The sequence below is a fragment of the Plecotus auritus genome, assembly GCF_963455305.1.
Source record: "Plecotus auritus genome assembly, chromosome: 6".
Lineage (NCBI taxonomy): Eukaryota > Metazoa > Chordata > Mammalia > Chiroptera > Vespertilionidae > Plecotus > Plecotus auritus.
The window spans coordinates 142,459,635-142,475,301 of NC_137773.1; the positions used below are offsets into that span (position 1 = coordinate 142,459,635).

At 39.6% G+C, this 15,667-nt stretch overlaps 1 protein-coding gene across 4 annotated transcripts in view; it reads left to right on the forward strand.

Annotated features, from left to right (window-relative positions):
- The window catches only part of SYN2 (synapsin II), a 180,255-nt gene that overhangs the window by 118,033 nt on the left and 46,555 nt on the right, over nucleotides 1–15,667 (forward strand). For all 4 annotated transcript variants that reach the window (XM_080674181.1, XM_080674178.1, XM_080674180.1 and 1 more), the window contains exon 2: nucleotides 15,415–15,472. In XM_080674181.1, coding sequence (XP_080530307.1) covers nucleotides 15,415–15,472 — 58 coding nt within the window. The remainder of the gene's footprint in view (nucleotides 1–15,414; nucleotides 15,473–15,667) is intronic.

The window sequence follows — 15,667 nt, forward strand, 5'->3', positions numbered from 1 at the left end:
GGCTCAGTGGTTGACCGTCAACTTATGAACCAGGAGGTCATGATTCAATTCTTGGTCAGGGCACTTGCTCAGATTGGGGGCTCGATCCCCAGTGTGAAGCTGCCAGGAAGCTGATTAATGATTCTCTCTCATCATTGATGTTTCTATCCTCTCCCTTCCTCTCTGAAATCATTAAATATATATATATTTTTTAAAAATAATGTTGTTATGGGATGAATGTATAACCCCCTCCCCCAATTCATATCTTGAAGCTCTAACTCCCAATGTGGTGGTATTTGGAAGTGAGGCCTTTTAGAGGTAATTAGGTTCAGATGAGGTCATGAGGGTGGGGCCCCCAGGATGGGATTGGAGTCCTTATAAGAAGAGGAAGAGAGACCAATGCTTTTCTCTCTCTCTACCATGTGAGAACACAGCAAGAAGGTGGCTGTCTGCAAGCTAGGAAGAGGGTCTTACCAGGAATCAAATAGGCTAGCACCTTGATCTGGACTTCCCAGCCCCTAGAACTGTGAGAAATAAATTAAGCACCCAGTCTATTGTATTTTGTCATAGCAGCTTAAGTAGGTAGATGTCTATCTATGTCTGTTTCTGTATATAGATAATAAATAGATAATATATATCTATATAGTAAATAGATCTAAATTCATGTATAAGTAGACCTATGCATTTCAAACCCATGTTGTTCAAGGGTCAACTGTATTTTCAATCAGTGGTTCAAACCTCATATGCAAAAGGGCCAACTAATAATTATACATGGATTTAAAAAAATATATTTTTATTTATTTCAGAAAGGAAGTTGAGAGGGAGAGATAGAAACATCAGTGATGAGAGAGATTCATTCATCAGCTGCCCCCTGCATGCTCCACACTGGGAATCAAGTCCGAAACCCGGGCATGTGCCCTGACTGGGAATTGAACTGTGATCCGGTTCAACCACTGAGCCTCTCTGGCTGGGCTATACATGGATTTTTGACAGTGCAGTGGTTGGCACTCTTAACCTGCATGTTGTTCAAGGATCAATTCTATCATCTATCTATCTACTAGTATCTGTCTATCATCTGTCATCTATCTATCTCTAGATAGCTATATAGAGAGAGGAAGAATCAAGATTTATTGTAAGAAACTGGCAGTTATGGAGACTGAGAAGTCCCTAGATCTGTCTCAGCAAGCTGGAGACTCATGAGAGCTGATGGTGTAAGTTTCAGTCTAAGTTCAAAGGCAGGAGAAGAGTGATGCCCCAGCTCAAAGACAGTTAGGCAGAGAGAGTAAATTTTCCCTAACTACACGTTTTTGTTCTTTTCAGGTTTTCAATGGATTAGGTAAAGCTCAGTCATACTGGGGGGGACAATCTGTTTTACTCAGTCTGATTCAAATGTTAATCTCATCTAGAAACACTTTCACAGACACACCCAGAATAATGTTTAGCCAATTATCTGACACCTGTGGTCCTGTTAAGTTAACACATAAAATTAACTCTCCCAGCTATGCTTTGTATAAGGCAGGGGTGAGTGACTGGGGACTAGGAAGAAAGCATAAGACAGTGTGCACCCTCTGGGGGCTTCTGATACAGTAGGGAAGAAGAAGCACATATACATGGTGGGCAAAAATAGGTTTACAGTTGTTAATACTCAAAACACAGTATTTATTCTCCTTTTTTGTTTTTGTTAATCCTCACCTGAGGATATTTTCCCATTGATTTTTAGAGAGAGTGGAAGGGAAGGGGAGACAGAGAAAGAGAAAAATCAATGTGAGAGAGACACATTGATTGGTTGCCTCTCACACTCGCCCTGCCAGGCCTGCAACCCACATACTTGCATTTGACTTGAATCAAACCCAAGACCTTTCAGTCTGAGGGCTGATGCTCTACCCACTGAATGAACTGGCTAGGGCCAGATTTTATTCTTGTATTATTATTTATCAAGAACAACTGTAAACCTACTTTTGCCCACCCTTGTAAATGAGAAATCAGTGGATGATACTAAACTGGGTCTACTTACAGCAACAACTAAGAGTTTCACAGTAAGCTTTCAAAGGAAGGAGAAACCACTGCAGGAGAAGAGTACAGGAAAGATTTTATAAGGGAGCAGAACTTGTTTTGGACCTTAGTGAGGAGAGAGATGATTTCTTTTATTTTTTTAAAAAATATTATTTTTCAAGTGACCTTTAATAAGCTTTAGGATATATGCTAAGATAATTCATACAATTTATATCAAAAAAGAAAATGGAAGACTCTCCATCCAGTTTTCTTCAGGCTAGAATAAACTTGACAATAATTTGGATAAGAGCAATGAGAAAATGATTTTTGTCCCATTCCACTTACAAATTAGATACAATCATTTTTCATAACATATTAACTAATGGAATCCAATTTGGTATTAAAAAGAACATTATATGAGCCCGGCCGGTGTGGCTTAGTGGTTGAGCATCAACCTATGAACCAGGAAGTCAAGTTTTAATTCCTGGTCAGGTCACATGCCTGTGTTACGGGCTTCATCCCATGCAAGAGGCAGCCGATCAATGATTCTCTCTCATCACTGATGTTTCTATTTCTCTCCTTTTCCCATTCTCTCTGAAATAAATAAAAACTACATTTAAAAATAAAAGAACATTATATGATAAAGTAAGATTTATTGCTGGATTCAAAGGCTGGAAGAAAAGTAGAAAATCAATGATTGCTTCACAGTTGAAGTCTCCCAAACATTTATTGTAGAGAAAATACAAGCTTCACAAAAGCTATTATTTTCCAACATGTTCTATGTAGCCAGATTACTCTGACACCAAACCAAAGACACCACAGGAAAAGAAAACCACAAACCCAAATCCCCAATGAACATAGATGCAGCAATTTTAACAGCATTTTAACAAATTGGATTCTATGATATCCAAAAAGGATCATGCATCATGACCCAATGGGGTTCATCCTAGAAACTCAAGTTTCATATAACATTTGAATATCCGTCAATGTAATTGACCACTCCAGCAAATTTAACAAGAAAAACAACAGGATCTCAATAGATGCATAAAAAGCTTTTGAGATCACTTTTTTTTTTGGTGCTGAGAATTCTTGGCAAATTTCAAGTATACAATATAGTATTGTTAACTATCATCACGATGCCGCACAAAACTTATTCATCTTGCCTAACTGAGACTTTGGATTCTTTGGCCAACACTCATCATTTCTCCCTCCCTCAGCCCCTGGCAACCACTATTCTAGTCTCTGCTTCTGAGTTTGACTATTTTATTCTTTTTTTTTTTTTTTTAGTTTGACTATTTTAGATTTACAAATAAGTGAGATCATGCAATATTTCAATATTTATCTTTTTGTGTCTGGCTTATTTCACTTAGCATAATGTCCTTCAGATTTATCCACATTGTTGCAAATGGCAGGATTCATGTGTGTGTTATTTTTAAGGCTGAATAATATTTCATATATATATGTGTGTGTGTGTGTGTGTATACATATATTTATACATATATATACATATATGTATAAAATCACATTTTCTTATCCATTTGTCTATCAACAAACATTTACATTGTTTCCATATGTGGCTACTGTGAGAGAGGGATGATTTCTAAATGGATTAATGCACAGTGGCTTTAGTTTGACAAGAGGTAGTTGGGAAACAGTGTCTGAATGGGAGATTGATGTAATAGTACCATTCAGTGTCTGAATGGTAGTAGGCAAGGGTTCCTGCATATGCTTTTTCACAGCACAAGGGTATTGACTGAGGAGACAAGTGGGGATGAAATACAGCCCCATATTCTTTCAAGCCAAGTACCCTGGTTCAGGAGTGTGTCTCTCTGGAGGAAGGGGTGCCTTTTTCTAATTTACATAAAGACTCTGCAGGAGTCTTGCAGGAGAGAAATACTGGAAGATCTGTTTGAAATAAATGGTGGGGCCAGATCATAAAGGATATTTCTTTGTATATAGATTGCTTGATGGAAATGTGTAGCTTTGATGGTAGTGGTGATTATGGATATGATGTGACCCTACAATGGAGTTAAACTTGGATATTTTTCAATGCCAGGAACCCTATTTACCTGGCATAAAATAAATCCATATCTTTTGAAAATTATATATGCTCAGTGTTTCTCCAGAGCACTTTAAAACTTTATAACTGACCCACTTTGGCCCAGTATCAAATCAGCCTGATTTAATTTTATAAGCAAGTCATGGAAAGAGAATCTGTCCCATCGCTCCAAAGCATTCTGTTCTGTAGCTCCACTATAATTATAGACAAATGCATCTAATCTTCCCATTATGTGTTCTTCTGAGATACAGGATCCTTTTTTCCCCTGTATTTGATAATCTTGTTATCCTGTGATAGTCGTCATTTAATTATTCCCCAAATAGAGACTTTCATAAAATCTGCTCAGAAAAAATGGTTTGCTGTTCCCAACTGAAGTCACAGCTGGGCTATTTACCCAGAAATGAGTCATTTTCAGGGCCTTGAGATTGCTGTTTTTCTTTGGGGGTCTCATAAATTTTATAAACTCCAGAGGACTAAGTAGGTATCATCAGAGACCTACAAACCTGGGACTCAATTGGATTGTGCATGGTTGCCATCTCTGATATTAACCTCCAAATGTCTAGCTGTATTCAATTCAATAACCCCATTAACATTTCCTAAACATCTACTATGTGCCAAATAGTAGGACAGATATTGGGAATACAAAGATGAAGAGAGAGTACAGTTCCCATCTAATGAAGTATATACAATCTCTAAACCTGATCATCAGAAGCACTGAGATTTAATTTTACCAACTAGCTCTGCCACCTATGCTACCATTGAACATGTCACTTAATTTATCTGAGCCTCATTTTCCTATAAAACCAGTAATACACTGAGATGATATTCCTGGAAGGCATGAAAAATTGTAAGATTAATTTGGTTATCTGGGATGAATGAAGTATGTATTCTCTTTCCCTCCACACTCTTCTATTACCTTTGGATCTTTAGCTTTAAAGACTGAAAAGACACTCATTATTTCAGCCTTTTCTTTTGTTCTGTTTTTTTCTTTGGGCTATTTCTACTTTTATCATGTCATTTGTATGTAGATAAGTGGAACTGATACTCCTTATCACAAACACAGTATGAAAGTTCTAAGACTTGTATAAGATGAGGTACTTAAGAGTGTAAGAAACCCTTAATGTTAGATTTTCAAGATTTTTTCACTTTCTTGATCGTTTTGTGCTTTGTGACATCTCACAGGACTGATATCTTAAGAAAAACTATTTTCTGTCATTTTAGGTTCCTCTACTGGATTGTAGTTGAACACTCATGATCTCCTGATAAGATTATTTCCCCTGAATGTTTTCTTACACTTAGTCACATTAAAACTCCTCTGCCACTTTTCTGCCCACGTTCACATCATCTTTCAGTTTATCCCTAATCAGCTTGGCATTTTAATCCCTGGAAGAGCTGAATGCCATCTGCAAACTTGGCAATTGTCCCATGCATTCTTTTCCAGATCGTTTATATGAATGTTAACTGAGACACCATACAGCTCCCTTTCTGTCTAAGAAGTGCCTTAGTTGCAGAGCATTTGGTTTAACAACTTAATCACTGAATTAATAATTGAAGGACAAGCCACAGGATTTGCCTTTATCCAGAAAAGTGTTCACTTCTATTCTTCCTTTCTTATTCCTAAACTAACTATCCATAACAGACATTTCCCCATGTACTGAAAGAAAGTTTTATGGTTCATGAATTAGATTAAGTCCAAATTTGAGATGAGAACCCTTTACCAATGTAAGGTCCTATCTGACTATTTTAGTTCTCATTTATGTCACTGTTCCAGATCGTCTATAGTAGGAATCCTATACCATTTTCTATCACTTCATTAAGTTCTATTTTTTTAAAAAAATATTTTGTATTGATTTCAGAGAGGAAGGGAGAGGGAGAGTGAAATAGAAACATCAATGATGAGAGAGTCATTGATCGTTTGCCTCCTGTACACTCCTCACTGGGGATCAAGCCTGCAATCCGGGCATGTGCTCTGACCAGGAATCAAATCATGACTTCCTAGTTCATAGGTCAACGCTCAAACACTGAGCCACACTGGCTGGGCTAAATTTTACTTTTTAATATCACTGTCATTTCCCAGCTAGATTCTAAGTTCCTAGGCCTAATCAATCAAATGATCGATTGAATTGTTAGGTGAGTGCTGTCTAATAGCTATTGGTTTGCCATGTACCAGTAAAAAAGCAAGTCCTGAAGTCTAGTTATTGCACCAGCTTCTAAATGCACCAGTCTCTTCTGCATTACAGACAAAATGGTCTCTCAGATCTTAGGCACATTTGGTCATGCCACCTCTGTGCTTAAAATCTTATTTAAAATTCTTTATTGTTTAAAGTATTACATATGTCTCCTTTTCCCCCCATTGACCTCTCCCTGGCCATTCCCACTGCCCAGCACATGCCCTCACCCCCCTACTGTCTGTGTCCATAGGTTATGCTTAAATGCATGCATACAAGTCGTTGGTTAATCTCTTACCCCTTGTTCCCTCTCCCCGCCCCCTGCCTTTGCTTAAAATCTTTGATAGTATTTTTGGAGACATTTGGGAAAACTTGAATACAGGCATACCTCAAAGACCACTGCAATAAAATGAATATTGCAATAAAGCAAGTCTCACAAATTTGGTTGTTATTAATTCTTGACCAAGGGTATTTTTTCCATTGATTTTTAGAGAGAGTGTAAGTGAGGGGGAGAGACAGAGAAACATAGATGTGAGAGTGACATATTTATTGGTTGCCTGCCGCACATGCCCCGACTGGGGCCGGGAATCTGAGCCTGCAGTGGCGGTATGTGCCCTTGACCAGAATTGAACCCCAGACTGGTCCTCAGGCCAGTGTTCTAACCAGTGAGCAAAACCGGCTAGGGCATGAAGTCACACAAATTTTTCAGTTTTCCTATGCATATGAAAGTTTTGTTTATACTATAGTATATTAAGTGTGATAGCATATCTACAAAACAACATACATACCTTAATTTAAAAATACTTTATTGCTAAATAATGCCAACCATCATCTGAGCCTTTATTTTGCTGGTAGAGGATCTTGCCTTGATGTTGATGAAAATGCTTTTATCTGCAAAGTGCAATAAAATGAGGTATGCCTGTATAGATTCAATGAAGATGTTAAAATTATTATGAATTATTAAATGATAAATTATTAAAAAGGCATTACCCTAGGATTGGCAAATTCATAGAAAGATAATAGATTAGAGGTTATTAGGGACTGAGGAGAGAGAGGAATGGGCAGTTATTGCTTAATGGCTCAGAGTTTGTTTGGGATGGTTAAAAAGTTTTGGAAATAGTAATGATGGTGCACAACATCATGAACGTACTTAATGCCACTGAACTGTACACTTAAAAATGGTTAAAATGGCAAATTTTGTTATATATATGTATTACCACAATAAAATTTTTTATCATTATCAGAGATAACACTCAAAAGTTTACAGGAGCAATGACATGTTTGTTATTTGGGATTTTCCTTAAAACACTTAAACAATAGTCTCAATTTCGCCCTAGCTGGTTTGGCTCAGTGGATGGAGCGTCGGCCTGCGGACTGAAGGGTCCCGGGTTCAATTCCAGTCAAGGGCATGTGCCTTGGTTGCGGGCACATCCCCAGTGGGGAGTGTGCAGGAGGCAGCTGATCGGTGTTTCTCCCTCATCGATGTTTCTAGCTCTCTGTCCCTTTCCCTTCCTCTCTGTGGAAAATCAATAAAATATATTTTTAAAAAAATAGTCTCAATTTCAGTAGTTGTTGAAGGTGATAGATGAAAAAGATTGGCAAAATGTTGATAACTATTGAAAATAGAATTTTTTCATAATAAAAAGTTTTAAAAGAAATTTTTGGAAGCTAGCCATTAAGTCCCAGCTACTCAGCTTGACGTTTGAAGCCCTTTGCCAGTCAATCTCTTCTCTTTCTCAGGAGACTGAGCTCTCACTGCTTACCCCACAGGGCCCTCCCCGCAGTCAGCTGGTCCACTGCTTTGCTCTGTGCTCAAACAGCCTTTGTGCCTTTGGAGTCACCTCTCCATTCTGCTTCCTCCTTATGTGGCAGATTTCTACTCATTCTTCAAAATTCAGCTTTCCCAGACTTCTCCAGGCAGTGAGAACTCTCTCCTTTGGGGTTCCCACAGTTCCTTGTTTGTACTCCTGCTACAGCTTATATGCCCTATATTAAGATCTTTTATTTATGCTTCTGCTCTCCACTAACCTGTGAGCTTCTTGAAGGTAGAGGAAACGGGGGTGGGTGGAGGAGGGCACGAGGGTGGGGGGGTGGGTAGAGACACACTTGGTTGGTAAACACACAATACTGTATACTTTCGTTAACCAGCGTCATCCCAATAAATTAATAAAACGAGGTGGGGGGAATAAGGTAGAGGAAACTCACTTTTCACTGTATGTCTTTTTGGGCTATATGAAACCTTTGTTGTTTTAGTTGTTTTGTAAATATTTTTAAAGGAAAAGGTTGAAAGGTGAGAATGTGAATACTAGTTATAAATCCTGAGTTGAAAGGGACCTTAGCAATTACCCATATGGATCTCCTTCTCCTTTTCTAGACAGTGTTTTTTCTACTTGGCAAATGCTAATGCATTTTTCTATTTCCAGCACCTACCACTTTGTGCTCAGTAAATTGTTGCTGAATTTACTGACAAACCACAGACCTTTTTCTACAACTTGCAAAAAGCCAACTATCTAGCTTGGGGTGTGTAGACATACACCTTTTAGAAGAAACAGTTAATTTTCAGGCATGGTTTGTCAGATCAGCATTTAAGCACCTGGAGGGATGTCCCTGGGCCAGTGGAGTCTGACTGTTCGATTGACTGACTGCAGCGTGTCTGCAGTCCACATCTTGCCAGTGGGTGGCAGCAGATGCTCACAAATTCTGCAGCCCTGATTTTACCCTTTGCATGTAGGGTGGGAAATAGGTAGTCTCTACTATTTCTAGTTTATTTTCTGACTTCTTGATACCTGAAGATGCTTGGGAAAGAGCAAGACCTGAATTAGAGACAGTGAAAGCCAGAGACTAAGCACCTTGTTAAAGATAAATGTCCAAACCAGTGCTATGTATTTACTATGGGCTAGTTTCCAGAGCTCCTAGAAAGCCTTCTCCTCCCTAAGTGACTTCGAGAGACTGTAAATGCATTATTAGTGCTTTTATATTTTAGCTTGAGGTTTTGATCCTTATGCAAACCTCAGCCATCTAGGGAGGATTTGTACACTAGGCTGTTTTTAGGTCTTTTAGTTCCAGTTGGATGGAGATTGACAACAAATTTTCATGTATGTAAGGATAGAGAAGAAAGAGCATCACACCCTAAATATAGACATGCAAGAACACAGGAGAAGATGGCTGGGCCTGCAGAGGGAGACTCAATCCACTGAATCCTTACAGTGGTCTCTTCTGGTTTTCTATATTTGTCCAGCCCAAACCACATCACTCCTAACATCTCCAGTCAATAAGCAAGCCCTGATTGTGAACTTATTAAGTACACAGCTCAGTGAAGGAGTTGGAAAATTTTAGACACAATGGTTATATTTGTACAGGCTTTACTTAGCTCAGAGAATATAATCTGACAAAAGGAAATAATATTTAAAATTCAAAATGTTCTGGAAAATCCAGGGCTCACATGGTCCTTGCTTTGAAGCATTATTACATAATCTTAAAAGGTGGTATCAGATGATGATGCTATGAGCCAAATATAAGCAGACAATAAATGGGATGAAAGTTCAGAAGAGGAAGAAGCCATGTTGGCTGTGGTAAGTAAAACAGCAATAATACCTGGTATATAAATGTCTATTGCATTTTGCTTATAGTACTCCATATTTGCATAGCATTTCAGAGTTTCCAACACGTTAATGTCAGTTATTCTCATCTGGCTTCATTAAGTTTTCACTACAACCTGTGACTCAGGTATTATTAAATGAGGGTGAAGTACATAAAATACTTAGAATAGTTGTTAGCACATATTGAATATTTGCTATTATTAGCTCTGTTTTATGTATGAGGAAACTGAGGCTTAGAGGGGCATTTGCTTACCCCAAATCACATACCTGACAAGTGGTGGAACTAAGCCTGAACTCAGCTTCCCTGGCTCCTGTTTCTAGACCTTTCTCCATTATCCCATGCATGTAGGAGGGGGTATTTAAGCTGGGATTGCCTAGGTTGGGTCAACTTTGGAGGTGGCTTTAGCAGAGAAGTCTCTTAAATAATGCTCCTCAGCTTCATGAGCCTTTCTTGGCAGGTAGATGGGAATTGATGAGAGTATTCAGTGCCTTGAGTAAGAAGAGTTAAATCTAGAAGCCTCTACTCATTTTAGCAATAAGGGGAGATGGTCCATCAAGGAAGCTGCAAGCCATTAAACTCACATACATCCTCAGCTGCTAGGCTTGTTAAGAAAATGTCACAATAGGGGGAAATTGACAACACAGGCACCCGTAGGTATTTTTAGTCTGTGCTTCAAGGATGTACATCTTGGGTTCTGTTTAGGACTGAGCACAAGGGGGTGAATTTGGATTGATTTGACCTGACTGCTAGTCAGAAAGTCCATACTGAGCACTTTTAATGGGCCCAGCTTAAGGAAGGAACTATGTATGTGTGCATGTTATAGACTAATAACATTTTCAAACTTTCAAACACTGGGCAGGTGCTATAATCTTTTTCTTGGTTTGGGGGCAGTGTGGAACTATAAGTAGAAACTATAACTGTGTCTATTCATTGCACCAGCAATTTTGCAATAAATTATTTGTCTTTCTAATGTACAACATGGTGAGTATAGTTAATAATACTGTATGTATACTTGAAATTTGTTGAGTAGATTTTAAGTGTTCTCACCACACACACACACACACACACACACACACACACACACAAATGGTAACTATGTTAGGTGATGGATATTGTGGTAATCCCATTTCACAAAGTATATATATCAAATTATTATGGTGTACACTTTAAATATATACAATTTTATTTGTCAATTATACTATAGTAAAGCTAGAAAAAAATAAATTCTTTATCCTATGGATATATTTTTAAATGTAAGCCATTGTAACACTGTTATATCACAAACAACCCAAAAAACTGGAGATCTAAATGCTCATCAATAAATATTGTTTAGATTACTGTAGGACCTTCAAGTGGAATTTCATACAACTGTTAAGAAAGAGGTCTATCAATATGTGATGAAAACATATCACTAAGATGTATTTTTTGCCCAGCCGGTGTGGCTCAGTGTTGAGTGTTGACCAATGAACCAGGAAGTCATAGTTGGATTCCTGGTCAGGGCATATGCCCAGGTTGCAGGCTCGATCCCCAGTGTAGGCCATGCAGGAGGCAGCCGATTAATGATTTTCTCATCTTTGATGTTTCTATCTCTCCCTCACCTTTCCTTTCTGAAATCAATAAAAATATATTTTAAAAAAAGATGTATTTTTAAGTGCAATAAAAATCAAAGTTCAAAAAAGAAGAGTTCACATAGTACTAGAGGCCCAGTGCATGAAAATCATGCACTCAGAGGTGGGGGGGTCCCTCAGCCTGGCCTGTGCCCTCTTGCAGTCTGGGAGCCCTTGGGGATATCTGACCTCCTGGGAGCGGGCCTAAGCTGGCAGTCGGACATCCTGCCATGCTGCTGCGCTCGCCAGCTGTGAGCCTGGCTCAGGGCTGAATGGCTGAATGGTGCTTCCCTTGTGGGAGCACACTGACCACCAGGGGGCAGCTCCTGCATTGAGCGTCTGCCCCCTGGTGGTCAGTGCACATCATAGCGACCGGTAGTTCCATCGTTTAGTCAATTTGCGTATTAGCCTTTTATTATATAGGATGATGCCATATTGAAACATATATGTATGCAGCTATATGCACACATTTCTCCCACAATGGAAGGATATGCTTGCACTGATAATGGGGAGTATGTGTGATGATAGAGGAATGGGGAAGGATAAACTTATTTTTTATTTTATCCTTTTATTTATTCTTTGATTGACTTAACTATATGACATATCATATATATAAATTTAAGCCATTTGTTTAAGATCATACAGCCAGGAGAGGGCACAGCTAGGATTCCCACCCAGATTGTGATCCAGAGCCCTGTGATCCAGAACCCTTCTGGATTCTAGCAGATTGCCTCCTAACAGTGCTCTTAGTATCAGGAAGTACTTTTGTCTCTTGCTAAGCTGCAAAAATTTTCACAAAAATACCTGGAATCAAAACATCCAAAGGCCATGAGCTGGGAGAATGTGCTCATTCTCCAGAAGAAGGTTTTGTGCCCCAACTGCCTGCCATCTTGGCTCCTTTTTTATAAGATTGTAGCTCGGCCAAGAGAGGTCAGTGACCTGGAGCCAGGAAATACAGACTAAGATTTCTAACAGGACAAATTACCTTAAGGAAAAGGCATTAAGATAATTGGAGAGGTGGAGGTGGGGAGAATGCATGAAAACAGTATCATTAGCCAACTTGGTCAATGGGCAGATGCAGGAAGTGGCAGATAAACCCAGCCAGAATCTATAAATACACTTCAATATTAGTATTCAAAACCTACAAAATAAATGAGTGAATTAAAAAACTTTGGCACCTAGATATAAACTCTTAGTTCTAAACTTAACTCTGATGAATTTTTTGTGTGATTTGGGCATATTATTTAACTGCTCTGGGTTTCAGTTTATCCACTGGTCAAATGGACAGCACTATCTGTCCTGGCTACTTCACAGAGTTGTAAGAAATAAATAGGGCAAGGAATGTACCTTGAAAATGCAAGGCATCCTACTGTTAATGCAAGGATGAGAAGTTACTGTTAATGTCTCTGAGACTTACCTCAGAGAAGAAAAGCTATTTTGAGATGGAAAATGGGAGGAAGCATCCAAAAAGCATTGCTGGTAACAAGGTAGCACACCTAACCAAAAAGGAGCCCCATGGGTCATATTTTCTAGTTCCTCCCTTTTATAGTCATGGACAAAGACCTACAGAGTCCAAAATCTGCAGAGCAATGATAGTGCCATGTATAGACTATTATTTAAACCAGTAAGTAAGATGAAACAGTAGCCAAAAGGATGGGATTTGCTATAGGTCCCTTGACCAAGGGGCTTGCTGAACTATGAACGTTGAACAGGGTCCTGGAAGCAAACTGAGAAGCTTAGTAAGGAATTAGGACAGAGGTGGGGGGATGGACTTCAGTGATTCAACTCCAGGATGGCTGAATGCCTCTAAGGAGCAATTTGAGGGTGGCCAGGGACTTGGATAGGACAAATGACAACTTCCTAGAACGGACTGTTCCAGAACCAAGAGAGGAAAGGAAATAGCTTGGCCTCGTCCTGGGTAGTTCACAGGAACCAGGGTAGGAAGTATTTGTAGTGGAACTACAATATCAAGTCCCTTTTGAGCGGAAGAAGGAAATGGGGTGGGGGGGATGCATGCAATGCAGTACACATGACAAGTCAGTTTTTGTGATGGTGGGAGTGAAGATAGAGAGAATGAATCAACAGGGAGATAGTGCTATGCAATGACAAGTTACTGGACTCAGACTTGGGTGTGAATGCTTGCTCTGTCATTAACTTGCCCTATGACATTTTCCTCCTCTGAATCTTGATTTCCTCATCTCGAAAATAAAGACCTTTTCCCCTATCTCATAAGTTGTTAAGAGGATTAAATATGTTATTGACAGCAAGTAATACACAGTTCCTAGAACATGATGGCCAGTATTTTAATATATTCCTTTATTTTGGAGAAGGACTTCTAGAAAATCTTCGGTGAAACATGCTAATTTGAAATTTCAAGCACTGGGAAAGCAAGCCAACTTAGCTAACAGGTACAGTGTGGAAAGGCCCTTTTTACAAATGGAGAACCAGCCAAAGTAGACAGATAAGAAAATCTTAAGTCAGGGAGGACAGGTTAAGGATAAAATAGGAATGGCTATAAATATAAGCATAACACCATCTGTTTACCAGAGACTGTGGAGCCATTAATGCATTAATGTGAGGTTCCTCCAGACCCATGACAAAATGGAAAGATAATAAATACTATATAACAGCTTGACTCATTTTCTTTCTTTTTAATTTTTAATTTTTTAATTATAGGGAGAGAGAGGGGGAACACTGATTTGCTGTTTCACTTATTGATGCATTCATTGGTTAATTCTTGTATGTACCCTGACCAGGGATTGAACCCACAACCTTGGCGTACTAGGACAATGCTCTAACCAACTGAGCAAGCTGGCCAGGGCTTGACTCATTTTCTTGATTGCTCAGAAATACAGAATAGATATTGTGTTCAATTATAATAGCTTTACTCATTATCCTTCTCTTTTTTTTTTCTTTTTCTGGTAGCCTCACATTTTTTATGGAAGTATGGATATGAAGAAGCAAAATAAGTCTCTTTAAAAGTAAACTTTCAAAGGTGGAAACCAAATAGAAAATCAGAGTGAAATATCAGATGGGGGAAGATAAGGAAACTATAGAAATTAACTTAGTCTTTACCAGGAATAATATTAGAGAAATTCCTACTTTTAGATTTCTTTGGTAGCCAAAAGACCAGAGATATTATAAAACTAGAGGCCCTGTCACAGATTCGTGCACTGGTGGGGTCCCTCAGCCTGGTCTGTGGGGATTGGGTGGAAACCAGCTCTCTGACATCCCCCGATGGGTCCAGGGTGCGGGTGAAGCAGATTCAGGGCCAACAGTGCCCCAGCAGCACCCTAACCCATGGCCGATTCCACGAGGAATCAGGCTCCCTCCTCTACTGGTTGGAGTGTCTGCCTCCTGGTGGTCATTGGGCATCATAACTACCAGGCGAATGGTCGAATGGTCGGATGGTCGCTTAGGCATTTATATATATAGACTAGAGGCCCGGTGCATGAAATTCGTGCATGGGTAGGGTCCCTAGCAGCTGCCAGCTGCCGGCCGGAGCCTCACTTTGCACCCACCTTGGCCTGGCGCTGCCTGCTCACCTGCTCCACCATCTCACTGTGGTCCCACTCTCATCAGGGCCCATCGGGGGCCGGCAGTGCCTCCACTGCCGCCCCCTGCCAGCACCGCATTGCCGACGCCTGCCATGTTCCGCGCTGCCCCCTAGTGGTCAGTGCACGTCTAACTCCTGGTTGGTCGAACTCCCGCCTGTGGGGACAATTTGCATATTAGCCTTTTATTATATAGGATTACAAAACCTGAGAGTGAAAAGTGCTTTGATTTATTTTATAGGTGGATAAGTTGAACATATAAAGGAGGTGAAGTGGTTTGCTTGAGGCTCTCAATCATGGTGATCCAATTGCAAAGTTAGGCTCTAACCCTAACCCATGTCTCTTGACTGTCATTCTGGGGTTCTGTCTGCTGTAGGCTCATCTTTGTGATAATGAATTTCTGACCTCAACTTGTACAAAACTAATTTGTGTTTTTTTTTTTTTTATTTTTCCAGGGCCAAGTGCTTTCGGGGCAAAAAAGTCCTTGGAGATTATGATATCAAAGTGGAACAGGTAATCAGCCTGAAGCCCAGAGCTGCATCTGCATCATCATCAATACCTGTTGGCATTCCAGAGTGAACCATCTAGTCCTGCTGAGTGGAAGACAGTATCCCTCGCTGGGTTACAGGCTATCTCTTGAACCTCACCCTTTCCCCAGGGCTTTTCTTTTTATGAGACATAGTCCTGAAGGCTGTATCTTTGAATTTC